We start from the raw sequence: 17,447 nt of genomic DNA, 5'->3' as shown, positions 1-17,447 counted from the left end.
GAAGATGGCTAGGATGACCCTTCCCCAGCAGTTCACAGAGTGTATCTGTAGTTATGTAGATAGTCCCTTTATTCTGGCAAGATTCTGTCTGTAGGCGAACAACAATAAAGAAAGTGCTCAGAAGGAACCCCCATGTTGCTCTGGATCCTTGGGGCCTGACATCGATCTTGTCAGACTAAAGCAACTATTTGCACAACTGTAAGATCTATTTCAAGCTACTAGGGAGTAGCCATCTTAGCTATATTTCTACCGACTAGAGATTACAAGCTCCGCTGCCTCTTTGCCTCTTCTGGAAAGGAGCCAAACGGAATTTCAAACTACCTTCCACTACAGATGATCTCTGCTGATATAGTCTGCAAGAAGAAGGCAATGAGGAATCCAAAGGAAAAAAGAAATACAAAATAGAGTAAAATGCAGTGAGTAAGTCAGCCACTACCACATGGCATCAAAATGCCAGTTGGATAGCCAGAACACTTTTACTTATCCAAGGAATGATCATATAAGCTCTCAATCAGAATTCTGGCTGAGGATTTAATTAGAATATCACTGTGTTTGTTCTGTCTTTGAATCCATTCCATATTGCCTGAATACCTCTTTCTGTTTTAGCTAGTAAGGAGGTTTATTGAAGAAAATGTAGCCTTCAGCGCTTCATCGGTGAGGGATTATATTTGAGAAACTTTACTATAAAATACATTCTGAAATTTCATGTCCATAACTCTAAAGGATGATAGCAATGCTAACATTATTAGCACTCTATTTAACATAATTTGTGTTAAACCTAACAGTAGATATAGGCCCCTAGTTTCTTTTCTGTTTCTCAGCCCAAGCCTCCATCACTGCTGGGAAGCATGGGTCAGAGTAGACTGGAAGAGTAGTCCTCATGGAAGAGAATATTTGTAGCTCAAGGCTGAATTGTGAGACCCTTGGTACTGTCTGAGCATGGTTGTTTTCTTTCAGACATTTCATCACCCAATGAGGTGACATCATCAGTGCTAGATAGGAGTGGGGGTCAAATACAATGGCTTGCCTTGTCAGTATTGGTGGAAACATTCTTGACAGTTCCTTGATTAGGCTGTTGTGTACTGTTCAATTTGGTTGGTCATTTCTTGATTAGGGTATTGTTTAGATCAGGGGTCTCCAACCTTGGCACATTCAGACTTGTGGACTTCAACTCCCAGAATTTCTCAGACAGAGGAATTCTGGGAGTTGAAGTCCACAAGACTTAAAGTTGCCAAGGTTGGAGACCCCTGGTTTAGATTGTTGGTCAAATATTAATCCTAGTGTTAATCTTTGCTTATCCAAGAGTTCAGGGTGGTGCAGTGGTTAAAGTGCAATATTGCAAGCAAACTCTGCCCAAAGTCTGGAGTTCGATCCTGATCTCAAGGTAGATTCAGCCTTCCATGCAGAGGTAGGATTCAAAGTGCTTTACCACCGGTTCGGTGGGTGTGGCTTGGAGGGCGCCCTTTGCACTCGCGCAGATGCGTTCCTACTTACCTTCTCCTGCACTGTCCCTGTCTCTTCAACAGCTGACGTGCGGCAATCTGCTGTGCCGCGCAAAGCAGCTGAGCGTCAAAAGCAGGAAATAAAGGTCAGCGTGGAGCCTGGGCAGGTGAGCCCAGCAGCTGATTGTCGGAGCAAATCGGTTCACTCCCAGATGATCTTCGGAGCTACCGGTTCGGCCAAACCGGGCCGAACCGGTAGAATCCTACCCCTGCTTCCATCCTTCTGAGGTCGGTAAAATGAGGACCCAGATTGTTGGGGGCAATATGTAAATAATGCTTACATTGTAAACTGTCCAGAGAGTGCTATAAAACGCTATGGGGCAGTAAATGCTATTGCTATTGCTACCTGGATGTTGATTGCTGGTGAGGAGCTCAGGACCAACCTGGTCTATTGGAATGGCTCTTATTCTCATGTCTGCTTTCGTGATTTATGATTCTTTTTTTTTCTCCTTAGGTTGGGAGCCACTCAGCTGAAGATTTTCACCTGTGAGTATTGCAACAAGGTGTTCAAGTTCAAGCACTCCCTTCAGGCCCACCTGAGGATCCACACCAACGAGAAGCCCTACAAGTGCTCCTTCTGCAGCTACGCCAGCGCCATCAAAGCCAACCTGAACGTCCACCTGCGGAAGCACACGGGAGAGAAGTTCTCCTGCGATTACTGCCCCTTCACCTGCCTGAGCAAGGGCCACCTTAAGGTCCACGTGGAGAGGGTCCACAAGAAGATCAAGCAGCACTGCCGCTTCTGCAAGAAAAAATACTCGGATGTCAAAAACCTGATCAAGCACATCAAGGAAGCTCACGACCTGCAGGACAAAAAGGTGAAGAACGTCTTTGACCAGCTCCGCTTGATGACCCGGGAAGGCAAGAGGCAACTTTTGTACGACTGCCAGATCTGTGAACGCAAGTTCAAGAACGAACTGGATCGCGACCGGCACATGCTGGTCCACGGGGATCAGAGACCCTTCGCTTGCGAGCTCTGCGGCCACGGAGCCACCAAGTACCAAGCTCTGGAGCTCCACGTCCGCAAGCACCCTTTTGTGTACATTTGCAGCGAGTGCTCCAAGAAATTCGTCAGCTCCATCAGGCTCCGCTCGCACATCAAAGACGCACACGGGGAATTGCCGGAGACGTCCGTTTTTAATAATTCCATCAATCAGAGCTTCTGCCTGCTGGAACCCGGAGGAGACATCCAGCAGGAAGCCCTCGGAGAGGAACTGTCCCAGACGGCTGCTGAACTGTCGCTTCTAAACTCCAACGCACTCTGTGTAGTCAAATCTATTTGCATGGGAGAAGGAGATGCCATTGAGGGAAGCTGTGAAAATAATAACCCAGCGGAGAGTTTGGGGACACCTCCTGCTCTCCTTTTGGATTTTGAAAGCCCACCAGCAGCGGCAAACACACCGGATCCCATGTGTGAGCCGCTCACCGAATTGCTGTCCCCACCCGCTAGCTTGGTCAATGCGTCAGATAGCTTTTTACAGAAAAACACTCCACCAGATCCAGATGGAGAAAAAACCTGTTTGGCCAAAGACCAGCTGCCACTTGACTCTTCAGTGAACGTCCAGTGTGACGTTGGACAACTTTTGGGAGACGAAAACTCCACATTGAACCAGAAATGCCAAGGTCCAGAGAGTGTTCCTGACACCCAAGAAGAGAGCCAGTCCGTTTGTCTTGATCATCAGGTAGTCAACGACTCAACCCTTGAAAAGAAAGAGACCTCCAGTTCCCTTCCCCTTCTAGAATCCAGTGTAGAGTCTCACCAGAATCCAGGGTCTGGTCCTCAACCTTCAGAGGATCAAACTGGAGCTGCGGCCTTTATGCAGATTTTGGACAACCTGCAGAAACAACAAATGAATACTGCCTTGTGTGAGAAGATCAGGAAGGTCTACGGAGACTTGGAATGCGAATACTGTGGTGAGCAGGATGTTGATGGCCTGTTTTCACCCAGGGCCATGAATAGCAGATGTTGGTTTCCATAGTAATCGCCAGGACAATAGGATTAAGGATCCATTTCTTAAGGCCGCCCAAGGAAGGAGTGTAGCTATTCTTCTGAAATTAATTATTTGTAGCTCTCTTGGAGAAGCAGAGTTCAGGATTCGACTCCTTCTCAAATGCGTCAGTCTGCCCTGTGAGAGGAACCTAGAGAGGGATCTGGGATTTAGAACCTTGAGGCTGTTCCTAGTCCTGCCTTAAGTAAAAAGTGACAATGTGGAGTCTGGAAAAAGCAAGAGTAGGGCACATCGGATAAAGAAGCAGCAGACCTGGTTAGACAAAAAGAATTAGGGAAAGGCATGAATGAACTATGGTACTCTCTGAGCTTGGAATAGAGGTAGTACTAGCAGCTCAAACACTTCAAACACAGTGCTGTCTGAGGAATTCTGGGAGTTGAAGTCCACAAGTCTTAAAAGGTGCCAAGTTTGGAGACCCATTTTATGCCACGCAATAAGATCTTTTGGGGCATACGTTTGTAAACCCCATTAATCTCTTTGTCACTTATTAGTTTTTCATGCTTTGGGAGTTTGGAGACCCCTGGCATAAAATAATACCAAGTGGGTAAGAAGAGAGTTAAACATACTGGAAAGTATCTGTTCTGTTGTGCTCAGTTGCTGATTGGGTGGAGCAGAATGGTAGAGTCACCAGATGATTGATGCCTCATTGAGAAAGGATAAGGGAGTTTTACTCCATTCTGCCCTACCAAATCCACCACACAGGCCAACAGAAGTGTTTGAACTTCTAGTACTGGATGGATGGATGGATGGATGGATGGATGGACAGATAGATAGATAGATAGATGATAGATAGATAGATAGATAGATAGATAGATGATAGATAGATAGATAGATAAAGAACATGATAGAGAAAAGTTTCAAGAGGCTGCAAAGACTACCATTCAACCAACCAAAGAATTAAAAGTTGGACTCTTGATTCCTAAACTCTTGAACATGATCCTATTCCAGTGCACTGGCAGTGACAGCTTATCTTTGACTGGCATTAACTGTCAGATAGAGAAACCAAGCTGTCCTTTGTTTTGATTGAAGAAGGCAACATTTTACCCTTGGAATTTTGTGCTTCTCCTTGTGGTAAACAACTGGGAAAAGCTATCTAAGAACTTGAACCTACAAAGGTTCAGCCTTAATATTAAACCTATGTTCATCTATTAACCCGGAAACCATGTTTCGTGGGATCCTTGGTGCTTTCTGTGTTGGTTATTTTACTTGATGTCCGCTATAAATATTCCCTTCTGTTGAAACCATGTGTCAACTAAAAAAAAAAAAAAATACTCCTTTAGTCTTTTTAGTTGTCAGCAGAAAGGGAGTGGGGGAAAACAGTGCATTCCTTAAATGCCTTAGATAATCGCCTTGGCAGCCCAAAGCTGTCGGCACGCAACAATACTACTGGAGACCATGATTGATGACTCTTGGCTATGGATGTGTCTCATTGTAGAATATACATCCAGGGGGTGGGGTGGAAGACCAGGATCAAAGGGGAAATGAATAATGTATTTTAGTCTCGGCTGCACCCAGCTAACGCCAACATGGCTACTCCTAGTAAATCATTTTTTTTTACTCTTGAGAAATGCGGCTAGAGACTTATGTTTGAATAGGGATGGATTTGTTTTGTCCCCATTCTTTAACTTCTCACCGCGAGACCTGCATATTACTTTATCAATTCCCCTCTTAATTTAAATCTGAGCCAACTAAACTCCTTGCTTCCTGCAGCTGTTACAGCAAAAATGCTTTCTCCTAAAATATGCCTCCCTAGGTAGTCATCACCTGATCTCCTGATACACTAATAAGGCTCCCTGATGCAAGGACTGTCTGAAAAGCGCATGTGATAATTCTGTGCATTAAGAACAGTTCAATTAGCAGAATACCTTTTGGAAATGTTTGTCATTAGGGACACAATTGGCAGAGGAATGCCAGTTAACTATGTCCAGATGAGGTTCCTGTCTTTCTGGAAGTAATTAAATCCATTTCATCAAGTCTTTTCAAATTCATTTACTGGAGAAAAAGTATATTTAAAAGGATTTTTTTTTTGCTTTGCTTCCAACAGCTGTTTTTTTTTTTCCCCTCACAACATGTTAACTTAGGATAGCTGCTATCCAAACCAAAATCCCTATCCTGTTTCTCTGAAAAACCCTATTATCCCATAAGAAGGACTAGAGGTGACATGATATCCCTCTGCCAATATTTGAGGGGCTGCCACAAAGAACAGGCGGGGATCTCAACCTATTCTCCAAAGCACCTGAAGGCAGGACAAGAAGCAATGGATGGAAACTTATCAAGGAGAGAAGCAACCTAGAATTAAGGAGAAATTTCCTGACAGAACAATAAGTGGAGCAACTTACCTCCAGAAGTTGTGGATGTTCCAACACTGGAGGTTTTTAAGAAAAGACTGGACAACCATTTGTCTGAAATGGCACAGGGCTTCCTGCTTGAGCAAGGAGTTGGACTAGAAGACCTCCAAGGTCCCTTCCAACTCTGCTAATCTGTTATTAAGGGTTATTTTGAGGGGGGACACTAGATATGCCAAAATGGATTCAATTCGGTAGGATTAGATATTTTCAGGACAGGATTAGACTGTATTCGTTGAACCAATTTAGATTTTTTTGCGGGGCTAATTTACTCTGTATGCATTAATGGACTGGGGCCTGGTGATGTTTTTTGGTGTTCCTGCAACACATCAGTCTTATGGTTAAACCAGGACACCGAGTTGTGGGAACAGGGCCATCAACTTATTAATGTTTCTCTGTATTGTTTTCAGGCAAGTTGTTTTGGTACCAGGTACATTTCGACATGCACGTCCGCACGCACACACGAGAGCATCTTCATTACTGTTCTCAGTGCAACTACTCCTCCATCACCAAAAACTGTCTTAAGCGCCATGTCATCCAGAAGCATAGCAACATTTTGCTGAAATGTCCCACCGAAGATTGCGATTATTCAACCCCGGATAAGTACAAACTCCAGGCCCATCTCAAAGTACACTCGGAATTGGTAAGCCTGGAATCTTGATAGTACCTTTGTTTAAACTTTCAATTCATTGACATATTTATCAGCTTCTAAAACTATAGGTAGTGTGATGACTATTTTTTATGTATTACGCTTAGGTCAGACTGAAGGCGGCTGTGATGACCTGGGGCATGGCACAAAGGCAACACAGTCAGATAATCAATAAGAGTCCCTTTAATAGCTCCAACTTTGCCCCCAATGTTCAGGTTACCTTCTGGCTGGAGAAAAATTCTCCCAGGAACAGCCTTTGGCTGCAGAGAATCAAGTCCAAAACATGGTCAACACAAACTGTAACTTAAAGTCCAAAGAAACCAAGCAGAAGTAATTAGTTTGGCAAGGCAGGAACAAGAATTCCAGACATGAAGGCACAGCAAAACTCACACGTTTGGGAAGATGCCAGGAACACAGATAAGCAAAGTCAACACAAGATAAAGTCACTTTTGTTCCCAGCAGGTGCCACACACATTCTGCCTTTCTTATAAATTGTCTTCCCAACTGTGGCTAATGAAGGGAATCAGGGCCTTTTCCTCCCCCTAAGCCACACAACCTACATTGTTCTCTTCTCCGTTCCTCCCTGTGTGCCCTAGGATGAAGGGGGTTGGGCCTGGTTCTTCTTCTGAACTCCCTCTCCCTTGTTCTCCCTCTCCCCTGATCTACCCAGCCGGACTTTGCCCTTCCCCAGTTTCCTCCACTGCCAACGGAGCCACACACCCATTTCCTGTCAGCTGTCTGGCTTCCTCCTCAAATTCAGACTCTGACGGGCATGACAGGCAGTCCTTGACTTTCAACAGTTCGTTGAGTGACCGTTCAAAGTTACCACAGCATTGGAAAAAAGTGACTGACAGCCATTTTTCACAGTTACAACCTTGAGGGTCACATGATCAAAATTGACACTTGGCAACTGACTCATACTTATGACGGTTGCGATGTCCAGGGGTCATGTGATCCTCTTTTGTGACCTTCTGGCAAGCAAAGTTGATGAGGAAGCCAGATTCATGTTATTAACAACTGCAGTGTTCACTTAACAACTGTGGCAACAATGGTTATAAAATGAGGCAAAACTCACTAAACAACTGTCTCACTTAGAAACACAAAGTTTGGGCTCCATTGTCATAAGTAAAGGACTACCTGTACCCATCTTCTCCCTAGGGGGATTCTGGGTGATGTCCAAATAAAATAGTAAAAACATAAAAACTATATAAAATTTGAAAGATGTAAGCAATGTTAAAAAATCAATTAACAAAAAGGGGATTTAAAACAAAATTTGCCACATTTTCTGCAGGGTGAAGCTCAAATGGAAATTCTACCATTATTTATAATTTTTGGCATTTGCTCTATAAATAGCTGTTATCAGCTTTCTAAACGTCTCCAGCTAAATAGTACTATACTACCTTATTTGTTTTTCAGTTCAGGTGTGGGAAAGTCTGCATTTGGAGACTATGTTGATTGATTGGTTAAATAAAGAGGGGGGGGGAAAGTTGTGTGCCATTGGAGCACGACAACCTCTGACTGAGTTCCCTAACTAAATACTAGGCATTTTATGTCTGGATGAATTGGTTGCATTTGGATTATTCTGCATAACTTAATTTTGGGCTCATTTTGCATAAGTAATCAAGAGAACCCAGAACCTGGGGAACATTTCTTGGCTTGACCATTGACGCATCAAAACAAGTACAGCTTATGGGAAAAGCTCCTTACTGTTAATAATTTCATTCCTTAATGATTTTTACACTAGGTGGCATGCCTGTATGGAAATAACATCTCAGTAAAGCACATTAAATCGGACAAAAATATTGAAAGATTATGAAAATTTCCTTCCTTCCTTCCTTCCTTCCTTCCTTCCTTCCTTCCTTCCTTCCTTCCTTTCTTTTCTATCGTTCTCCTTCCTTCCTTCCTTTCTTTTCTATCGTTCTCCTTCCTTCCTTCCTTCCTTCCTTCCTTCCTTCCTTCCTTCCTTCCTTCCTTCCTTCCTTCCTTTCTTTCTTTCTTTCTTTCTTTCTTTCTTTCTTTCTTTCTTTCTTTCTTTCTTTCTTTCTTTCTTTCTTTCCTTACTGTTAATAATTTCATTCCTTAATGATTTTTACACTAGGTGGCATGCCTGTATGGAAATAACATCTCACTTATACACATTAAATTGGACAAAAATATTGAAAGATTATGAAAATTTCCTTCCGTCATTCCTTCCTTCCTTACTTTCCTTACTGTTAATAATTTCATTCCTTAATGATTTTTACACTAGGTGGCATGCCTGTATGGAAATAACATTTCAGTTATACACATTAAATTGGACAAAAATATTGAAAGATTATGAAAATTTCCTTCCTTCTTTCCTTTCTTTTCTATTGTTCTCCTTCCTTCCTTCCTTCCTTCCTTCCTTCCTTCCTTCCTTCCTTCCTTCCTTCCTTCCTTCCTTCCTTCCTTCCTTCCTTCTTTACTTTCTTACTTACATACTTTTTCTTCCTTCTTTCTTTCTGTTTTTCTTTCCTTCCTTGTTTCCTTCCTTCCTTTTCTTTTTATATTTTTCCTTCCTTCCTTACATACCTCTTTTTCTTCTTTCCTTCTTTCCTTCCTTACATACATCTTCCTTCCTTGTCTCCTTCCCTCCTTCCTTCCTTCCTTCCTTCCTTACTTACTTACTTACTTACTTACTTTCCTGTTAATAATTTCATTCCTTAATGATTTTTACACTAGGTGGCATGCCTGTATGGAAATAACATTTCAGTTATACACATTAAATTGGACAAAAATATTGAAAGATTATGAAAATTTCCTTCCTTCCTTTCTTCTTTCCTTTCTTTTCTATCATTCTCCTTCCTTCCTTCCTTCCTTCCTTCCTTCCTTCCTTCCTTCCTTCCTTCCTTCCTTCCTTCCTTCCTTATTTACTTTCTTACTTACATACTTTTTCTTCTTTCTTTCTGTCTTTCTTTCCTTCCTTCTTTCCTTCTTTCCTTCCTTACATACATCTTCCTTCCTTCTCTCCTTCCTTCCTTCCTTCCTTCCTTCCTTCCTTCCTTCCTTCCTTCCTTCCTTCCTTCCTTCCTTCCTTCCTTCCTTCCTTTTCGTTCTATCTTTCTCCTTCCTTCCTTCCTTCCTCAATTGAGTTGAGGTGAATTTATTCAGCAATACATATAACCTTCCTCTCCTTACTTTTCTAAGAAAGAAGAACTGTATATAAAATTGCCTCCATGGACTGCTAATTGCCTGGCCTTATCTAGGAGCAAGAGTGCCTCCGGCCATGTCCCAGCATCCTTGACTAAATCCTTTGGCACACCAGCCATATGCCCTTCAGTGGTGCTTATCAAAGTCCTCCCCCTTGCCTTCGGCCTTAATTATCTTTTCATCTTCTCTCCTTGATACATTGGCCAAAGTCTCAGTAAGCCCATGGACAGCAGAAGGCCTGAAAAATGATGTTTTTTACTTGACTTGGCAGCTTCCTTGCACATGAGTCTTGTACAGGATTTATGTAGAGAGGAAGGTGGCTGGGACAAATTTGCTTGTGCTCTTTGTTTGCAGATATAATCAGGGAAGGAGAAGTGAGAGCCATGGGAAAATGCAACAAGAAATCCTTTTGTTGCATAGAACATACAATCATAGGGCTGGAAGGGACCTCAGAGCAGGGGTGGGATTCAGCCGGTTCGGACCGGTTCAGGGAAACCGGTAGTTCCACCGATTAGTTGGCCCCGCCCACCCGCCCCTGCCCTAGTCTGTCCTATATTTCCGTGATTTGCATTGATTTGTGTGGCACAGAAGATTGCCGTGCCTCCGCTGTTTTACTTACTGGTGCTACAGCAGAAGATAAGTTTTAGAGCTGAAAATGGGTGGTTACCAAACACTGCGCGCGCATGCGTAAAGCATACGATTGGCACAACGCGCACTTACCAAACCGGTTGTTACACCGGTTGAATCCAACCACTGCCTCAGAGGTCTTCTAGTCCCACCCCCTTTTCAAGGCAGGAGATCTCATATCACCCGGATCAAATGGCTATTCAACCTCTTCTTAAAACCCTCCAGTGTTGGAGCACCCACAACTTCCAGAGACAAGCCGTTCCATTGATTAATCGTTCTCGTTGTCAAAAAAATAGATAAGATAACAGATAATCAGAGTTGGAAGGGACTTTGTAGGTCATCTAGTCCAACCCCCTCCCCAAGCAGGAGACCCTACACCATTTCTGACAAATGGCAGTCCAATCTCTTCTTGAACGTCTCAAGTGATGGCGCTCCCACAACTTCCAAGGACAAGCTGTTCCATTGGTTGATTGTTCTCACTATCAGAAAGTTTCTCCTTATTTCCAGGTTAAATCTTTCCTTGTTCAGTTTCCATCCATTATTCCTTGTCTGACCTTCAGGTGCTTTGGAAAATAGCTTGACCCCCTCCTCTCTGTGGCAGCCCCTCAAATATTGGAAGACTGCTATCATGTCTCCCCTGGTCCTTCTCTTCACTAGACCAGCCATGCCCAGCTCCTGCAACCGTTCATGGTAGGTTTTAGTCTCCAGTCCCCTAATCATCCTGGTTGCTCTTCTCTGCACTTTTTCTCCTAGGTTGGTTCTCTCTTGACCATATATAAAAAGTGAGGAAACGTAGAATTGTCATAACCCAGGCAGCCAACTGGGAATTTGCCGGAAATATTCTGTCCCCTTCCACCTATCAGGTATTACTGAGAAAAGCCAATTTGGGAGTCTTTGAATCTACTTTACTATACCGTGTTTTAGTTATGTCATATTTCAGAAGTGGCTGACTTCTGTTTCAAAACCCTGAAAGAAGCCAGGACCAGCTAAGCCACTGTAAGCCTCCTTACAGGTTAAAATTTTTGATGCCTATATTGTAGAAGAACATAAGGAAAATTTACCAATACTATTCCCTCCCCCCCGCCCTCTGATGCCTAATTGTGTTTATGTATTTTTTTTCCCTTAAAAAGAAATGGTCAGCATGATGCATCTGATGTTTCTAGAGCTCTTCTACACTGACAGGAGATCGGCTGTTGGCCGATATCTCCAACAGGTTGAATCCCTTTGGAAAAAAAAAATGGTAACATTCAGAAGAGCCAATTTCCTACTCTAAGTGCTGTGTCTCTGAAAAACCTCAGGTTGGTTTTTCAGAAAGCAGCATGAAATTCTGACCAAATTGGGGAGTCTTTCTATAAATGCACCATAGTGTTTACAGGTATTTATTAGGATGATAAAAGCCTGAATTAGAATTCTCATCTGAATTCATTTTGCATGGAAAGCCTGGGCTTGTTTTCAACACGGTCTCGGTTTTTATTTGTAGCAATTGATCTCTTGCAAACTGCTGTGCTCTGTGTGCGTTTGTGTCTATCGCAAAGGTACCTACAGCTTCCGCAGTGCTTAAGGGCCTAGCTCATTGATTGAGTAGCAGGGTTTTCAAGAGATGCCTGAGGAAAAACAAGAGAAAAATCTAGGTAAAACTTCCAGTTACCTTTTGCCCAAATTGGATGCTACTCACTTTCTACCTCTCTTTCTACCTCTCTTGTTTTGTTTTTTTAAATAAAGTACAATACAGATGGTCCTCAGGACCATCATGGTGTCTGTCCATTATGGCTATAAGTTAAGGGCCTTCAAACTTAGCAAGTTTAAGACTTGTGGACTTCCAACTCACTGAATTCCTAAGCTAACCTGACTGGAGGAGGAATTCTGGGAGTTGAAGTCCACAAGTCTTAAAGCTGTCAAGTTTGAAGACCCCTGCTGTAAGTCATGAAGTGTGTCACCCACATGAACAACTTGGTTTTATGACCTTTTGCAGTAGTCATTAAGCGAACCAATTGTTGGCTATGGGCTTGCTTTGCCCCAAAATGCTGGTTTTCAGTAAAAACATGGTAAACCACAGTCACATGAGTGTGGACTTGTCATGCCCCTGTCAGAGTCTGAATACGAGGAGGAAGCTGGACAGCTGACAGGGAATGGGAATGTGGCTCCATTGGCTATGGAGGAAGCCGGGGAAGGGCAAAGTCCGGCTGGACAGAGCAGAGGAGAGATAGAACAAGGGAGAGGGAATTCAGAGGAAGAACCAGGCCCACCCCCGCTCTTCATCCTAAGGCACCTGGGGAGAAACGGAGAAGAGAGCAAGATGGGTTGTGTGGCTTATGGGGGAGGAAAGGGCCCTGATTCCCTTAATTAGCTACAGCTGGGAAGACAGTTGATAAGAAAGGCAGACTGCGTGCCAGGCTGTTGGGAGCAAATGTGGCTTTATCCTGTGTTGTCTTTGCTTATCTATGTTCCTGGCACGTCTGACATTCTTGCTTCTGTCCTGCCAAACTAATTACTTCAGTTTGGTTTCTTTGGACTTTAAGTTACAGTTTTTGTTGACCATGTTTTGGACTTAATTTTCTGCAGTCAAAGGCTGTTCCTGGGAGAGTTTTTCTCCAGCCAGAAGGTAACGTGGCCATTGGGAGCAAAGCTGGCGATAATAAAAGGACTCCTATTGATTATTTGACTGTGTTACTTTTGTGCCACCCCGCGGGTCATCACAGGACTGCCAGTTGTAAATGCAGGCCCCCAGAATATTGTGACGTGACCATGGCAGGGAATGAGGCCATTGGAACTTTGAAACTGGGTCATAAGTACCCTCGGGGAGGTCTGCTGTAACTTTGAAAGGTCGGTCAACAACCGGCCGTAAATCAAAAACTACCTATAAGTAACTGTGCTTAGAGAGCTACTACATGTCAATTTAATTTTGACAGAAAATGAACATTTCACACAAAGGCTATGTGGCAATAACTTTGGGTTGCCGCAGGGCTGAGACTCCGGTCTACTTATCCTAGCCCCACTTCGTTGCTGTGCTATAGTGGGTTGGTACTTACTTCTGCTATCATCTAACTTGTAGCAGATGGCTCTTTCTGCACTTTTCTCCCCCACCCCCCAAAAAAAGTCCCAGCATGTCGACTGATAATATCAAAAAGCTACTAAAACAGAAGTATCCAACCTTGGCAAGTTTTAGACTAATGGACTTCAAGTCCCAGAAAAGAGTTATCTCCCCATGGCTGGCTGGGGAATTCTGGGTATTGAAGTCCACAGGTCATAAAGTTGCCAAGGTTGGACCCTCTTGCATCAAGAGATCCAACAAGTCTAGGAGAGTCACATTGGCCCAGAACTGAAGAAGCTTCTTGGAGGAGAAGCGACACATCTTCAAAGAAAAACAAGTAAGTCCAGTTGCCTCTTGAAAAAAGCATCTTTGGGACAACCATGACATGGATGACTGAGAATCTCCATAGATGAGAGTTACATTAACACATCAGTATGATTGATGCTCTCTGTGTGCTGAAATCAGGCCTGAAATCAGACTTGAATGGTCTAGGTCAGCGATCCCCAACCTTTTTTACGCCGCGGCCCGGTATCCCCAACCTTTTTTATGGCGCGGCCCGGTACCGACATCAGCTGGGCGCCGACATCTTGTTTTGATGAAAAAGTGCTTCCGGTGAGCTTTCTACCTGGAAAAGCTCACCAGAAGCACTTTTCATCAAAACAAGATGGCGGCGCCTGGCAAGCCAGCGCCCGGTAGGACTTGTTCCACGGACGGTACCGGTCCGCGGACCGGTGGTTGGGGACCCCTGGTCTAGGTCATTCATTTATTCCTAGGATGTTGCAACCACTTTCCAGAATGTATGACATCCCGGGAGAATTTCTGCCATAAAATGTCCCAGACAGTTTGGCTTCATAGAACGTGCTAAACTCCAAAGAAAGGAGTTTTAGAAGAGTTAACTTGATTTTGGCACTTTGTTGATGCAGTCTTAAATATCATAAATATTTATCTTTATTATTATTATTATGTGTGTGTGTGTGTGTAGCATAAATATCATAAATAAAGAGCCTCGGTGGCGCAGTGGTTAGAGTGCAGTACTGCAAGCTACTTCTGCTGATTGCTGGCTGCCTGTAATTTGGCAGATCGAATCCCACCAGGCTCAAGGTTGACTCAGCCTTCGATCCTTCCGAGGTGGGTAAAATGAGGACCCAGATTGTTGAGGGACAATATGCCGACTCTGTAAACCACTTAGAGAGGGTTGCAAAGCACTATAAAGCGGTATATAAGCCTAAGGGCTACTGCTATTGCTATCATGAGAAGTTAGCATTGCTTTATATCACACTAGTGAGGCCACACAGAACATACAGTTCTGATCGCCATGTTGCAAAAAAAAGATGTTGAGACGCTAGAAAGAGCACAGTGAAGAACAACAAAGGTGATTAGGGGACCGGAGGCTAAAACATACGAAGAACTTGCAGGAATTGGGCATGTCTAGTCTGTTGAAGAGAAGGTTTAGAGGGGATATGATAACTGTCTTCTGGTACTTGAAGGGCTGTCACAGAGAAGAGATATTGACTTATTCTCCAAAGCCCCAGAGAGCAGGACAAGAAATAACAAGTGGAAGCTTCTTAAAAAGACATCCAATCTAGAAATGAGGAATTTTCTGACAGTGAGAACAATTAATCAGTGAAATAGCTTGCCTTCTGGGATTTTAGTTGCTCCATCACTGAAGTTTTTCGAAAATAGACAATTTGATCTGGATGTTATACGGTCTCCTGCCTTGAGCAGGTGGTTGGACTAGAAGACCCCTGAGGCGCCTTCTAGTCTTATGATGTTATATTCTATATGTTCTATTCATACTAGAAAATGCGTTCATATTATGCTTTTTTCCCCTTATAATATTGACATTTTTTGATAGTGAACATATCTAAATATTTTATGTCATAGCCAAAATGCCTGGAGATGTTGAAAGTCAAATTCCAAATTCTAATCTCTCCTTGACAGAAGAATTGCAGATCCATAGATACTTAAAAAAAAAATGATTGGTTGTCATTGAGATTTGCTCCTCCTGATGAATCTCAGCCCTGAAAAAAGTTTTCTAATGAGCACATATTCCAACAAGATATAAATTTTAAACTTGTTCATATTGTACTTATTACTTCGGAAAGGTGAAGGTCTCACATATAGCGATGATAATTTTTTGATTTTCTCTTTGCGGCTGGAATTTTTCTTGGCAGACCGCTCTGACTGCAAGAAAATCTAATTTTTATCTCTGAGTCTCATGTAGCATTTGGCTTTTTCCAGGAAGCAAATCTTGGCATTCGTTAGAAGTGGAACAGTCTGTCTCTTCCACGCTGTAAAAGATCCCAGGAGCCTTTATGGAGCTGGCTGCATATGTTTAGAATTGAATTAGAGCCTCCAACTCATCAACTTGGCTTCAAAATTATTAGCTTTGGAATGATAATGTACTTAAAGTTCTGCGTATTTATTTTCTGATTTCAATTCCCATAGAGCAGATATTCAAACATTGATAGAAATAATAGTTAAGGGGATTGGAATCCATTCTCATTTAGTTTTTCGTTTTCCCTACGTGGGATAAAATGGTCCCAAACATCATTTACACATAACATTTGCGGAAGAAAGCAATTTCAGTCTAGCAGAGGTAGTGTCAGTCTTCTTAAAACCTGCCATTTCTAAAGCCAGTTTTAATTTTGAATCCCATGATCTGTTAAATTCAAGGAGATTGGTCTGCCAGACTGCATCTGTCCTTTGTGAGAACTGGTTTGTAATATGTCTGTACAGTATCGGTAAACAAATTGTCGCTCACAACATGATGTTGAACTCCCAAAATTTCCAGCCATGCTTGACATAGAAATAAAAGACCTACCTACCTACCTTCCTTCCTTCCCTCCCTCCCTCCTTCCCTCCCGCCCTCCCTCGTGGTGTAATGGTTAGATTGCAGTATTGCAGGCAAATTCTGCCCAGTGCTAGCAGTTCAATCCTGACCAGCTCAAGATAGACTCAGCCTTCCATTTTTCCAAGGTGAGTAAAATGGGGACTCAGATTGTTGAGGGCAATATGCTGACTCTCTAAACTGCTTAGAAAGGGCTGTAAAGCACAGTGAAGTGGTATAGAAGTCTAATTTCTATTTCTTCCTTCCTCCCTCCTTTATCGATCTAAAGCTGGGGCATCCAACCAGGACAATTTCAAGATCTGTGGACCAACCTGTGGAATTGAAGTCCGCAGATCTTTCAAGTTGCCAAGATTGCTCCAGTCTAAACCAAAGCTCTGAATTATTTGGAAATTACCCGTGTGCTTACAAGTCTTTTTTTTTAAAATCCTTTCCATGTGGCTCATTGTGATAATGATAACTGTTTTGTCTTTTCATCCGCCAACTAAAATCCACCTTTGAGCCTTATTTTGTTGGAAGCCAGACATTATTCATTGTGTAATGAGTTTAGCAAACAGTTCAGTGAACCGATACCGTCTTCTTTTCTCTTTTCTTTCCTTTAAAGGACAAAAAGAGTTATTCCTGCCCTGTGTGTGAGAAATCATTTTCTGAAGACCGACTTATAAAAGCTCATATAAAGACAAACCATCCAGGTAAGATAAGCCACACTGATGGGTCTGAATGCAATGTAATCGTGGAGGCAAAGCGCCAGCTGAATAACATTCTGCTTTTATATTATGCCTTCTTGCTATTAGGCTTTCATTGTTGCTGCTATTATTGTCATTATCATCATGAAGAAGATATTTTTTTTTAAAAAAAGAAATCATTTGGGTGATCAAATTATTTCGTGTCCCAGCACCTATACTATGAATAGTAATTTGCCAGGCTGAAATGGTGGAGGCAAATCTTTCTTCTAAAATTGAAGATGTGGAGCATACAAGTAGTTAACAAGGGCTCCTAAGCTGGGGTGGGTCGGCCGGTACGGACTGGTTTGGGCGAACTGGTAGTTCCAGCGATTAGTTGTCCCCCCAACCCACCTCGGCCCTAGTCTGTCCTATATTTCTGTATTTTTCAGCCCAGCACAGCGGATTGCCGGGTGTTAGCTGTTCTTACTCACCGGGGCTACAACAAAAGATAACTTTTAGAGCTGAAAATGGGTGGTTTTGAAACGCTACGCATGCCGAACCAGTTGTTACGCCGGTTTGAATCCCACCACTGCTCCTAAGTGC

General features: G+C 42.9%; 1 protein-coding gene across 1 annotated transcript in view; it reads left to right on the top strand.

Moving 5' to 3' along the window:
* The window catches only part of ZFAT (zinc finger and AT-hook domain containing), a 131,557-nt gene that overhangs the window by 47,833 nt on the left and 66,277 nt on the right, over positions 1-17,447 (top strand). Inside the window, exons 6-8 of the mRNA XM_087962218.1 lie at positions 1,957-3,416; positions 6,267-6,499; positions 16,784-16,871. Of these exons, the coding sequence (XP_087818344.1) occupies positions 1,957-3,416; positions 6,267-6,499; positions 16,784-16,871 (1,781 nt within the window). The remainder of the gene's footprint in view (positions 1-1,956; positions 3,417-6,266; positions 6,500-16,783; positions 16,872-17,447) is intronic.

Source organism: Notechis scutatus, chromosome 3, assembly GCF_049901735.1.
Source record: "Notechis scutatus isolate UNSWTSFEM ecotype Mainland chromosome 3, rNotScu1.2, whole genome shotgun sequence".
NCBI classification, from domain to species: domain Eukaryota; kingdom Metazoa; phylum Chordata; class Lepidosauria; order Squamata; family Elapidae; genus Notechis; species Notechis scutatus.
Note: the sequence above shows the minus strand (reverse complement) of the source record. Positions and strands in the feature narration are given on the sequence as shown.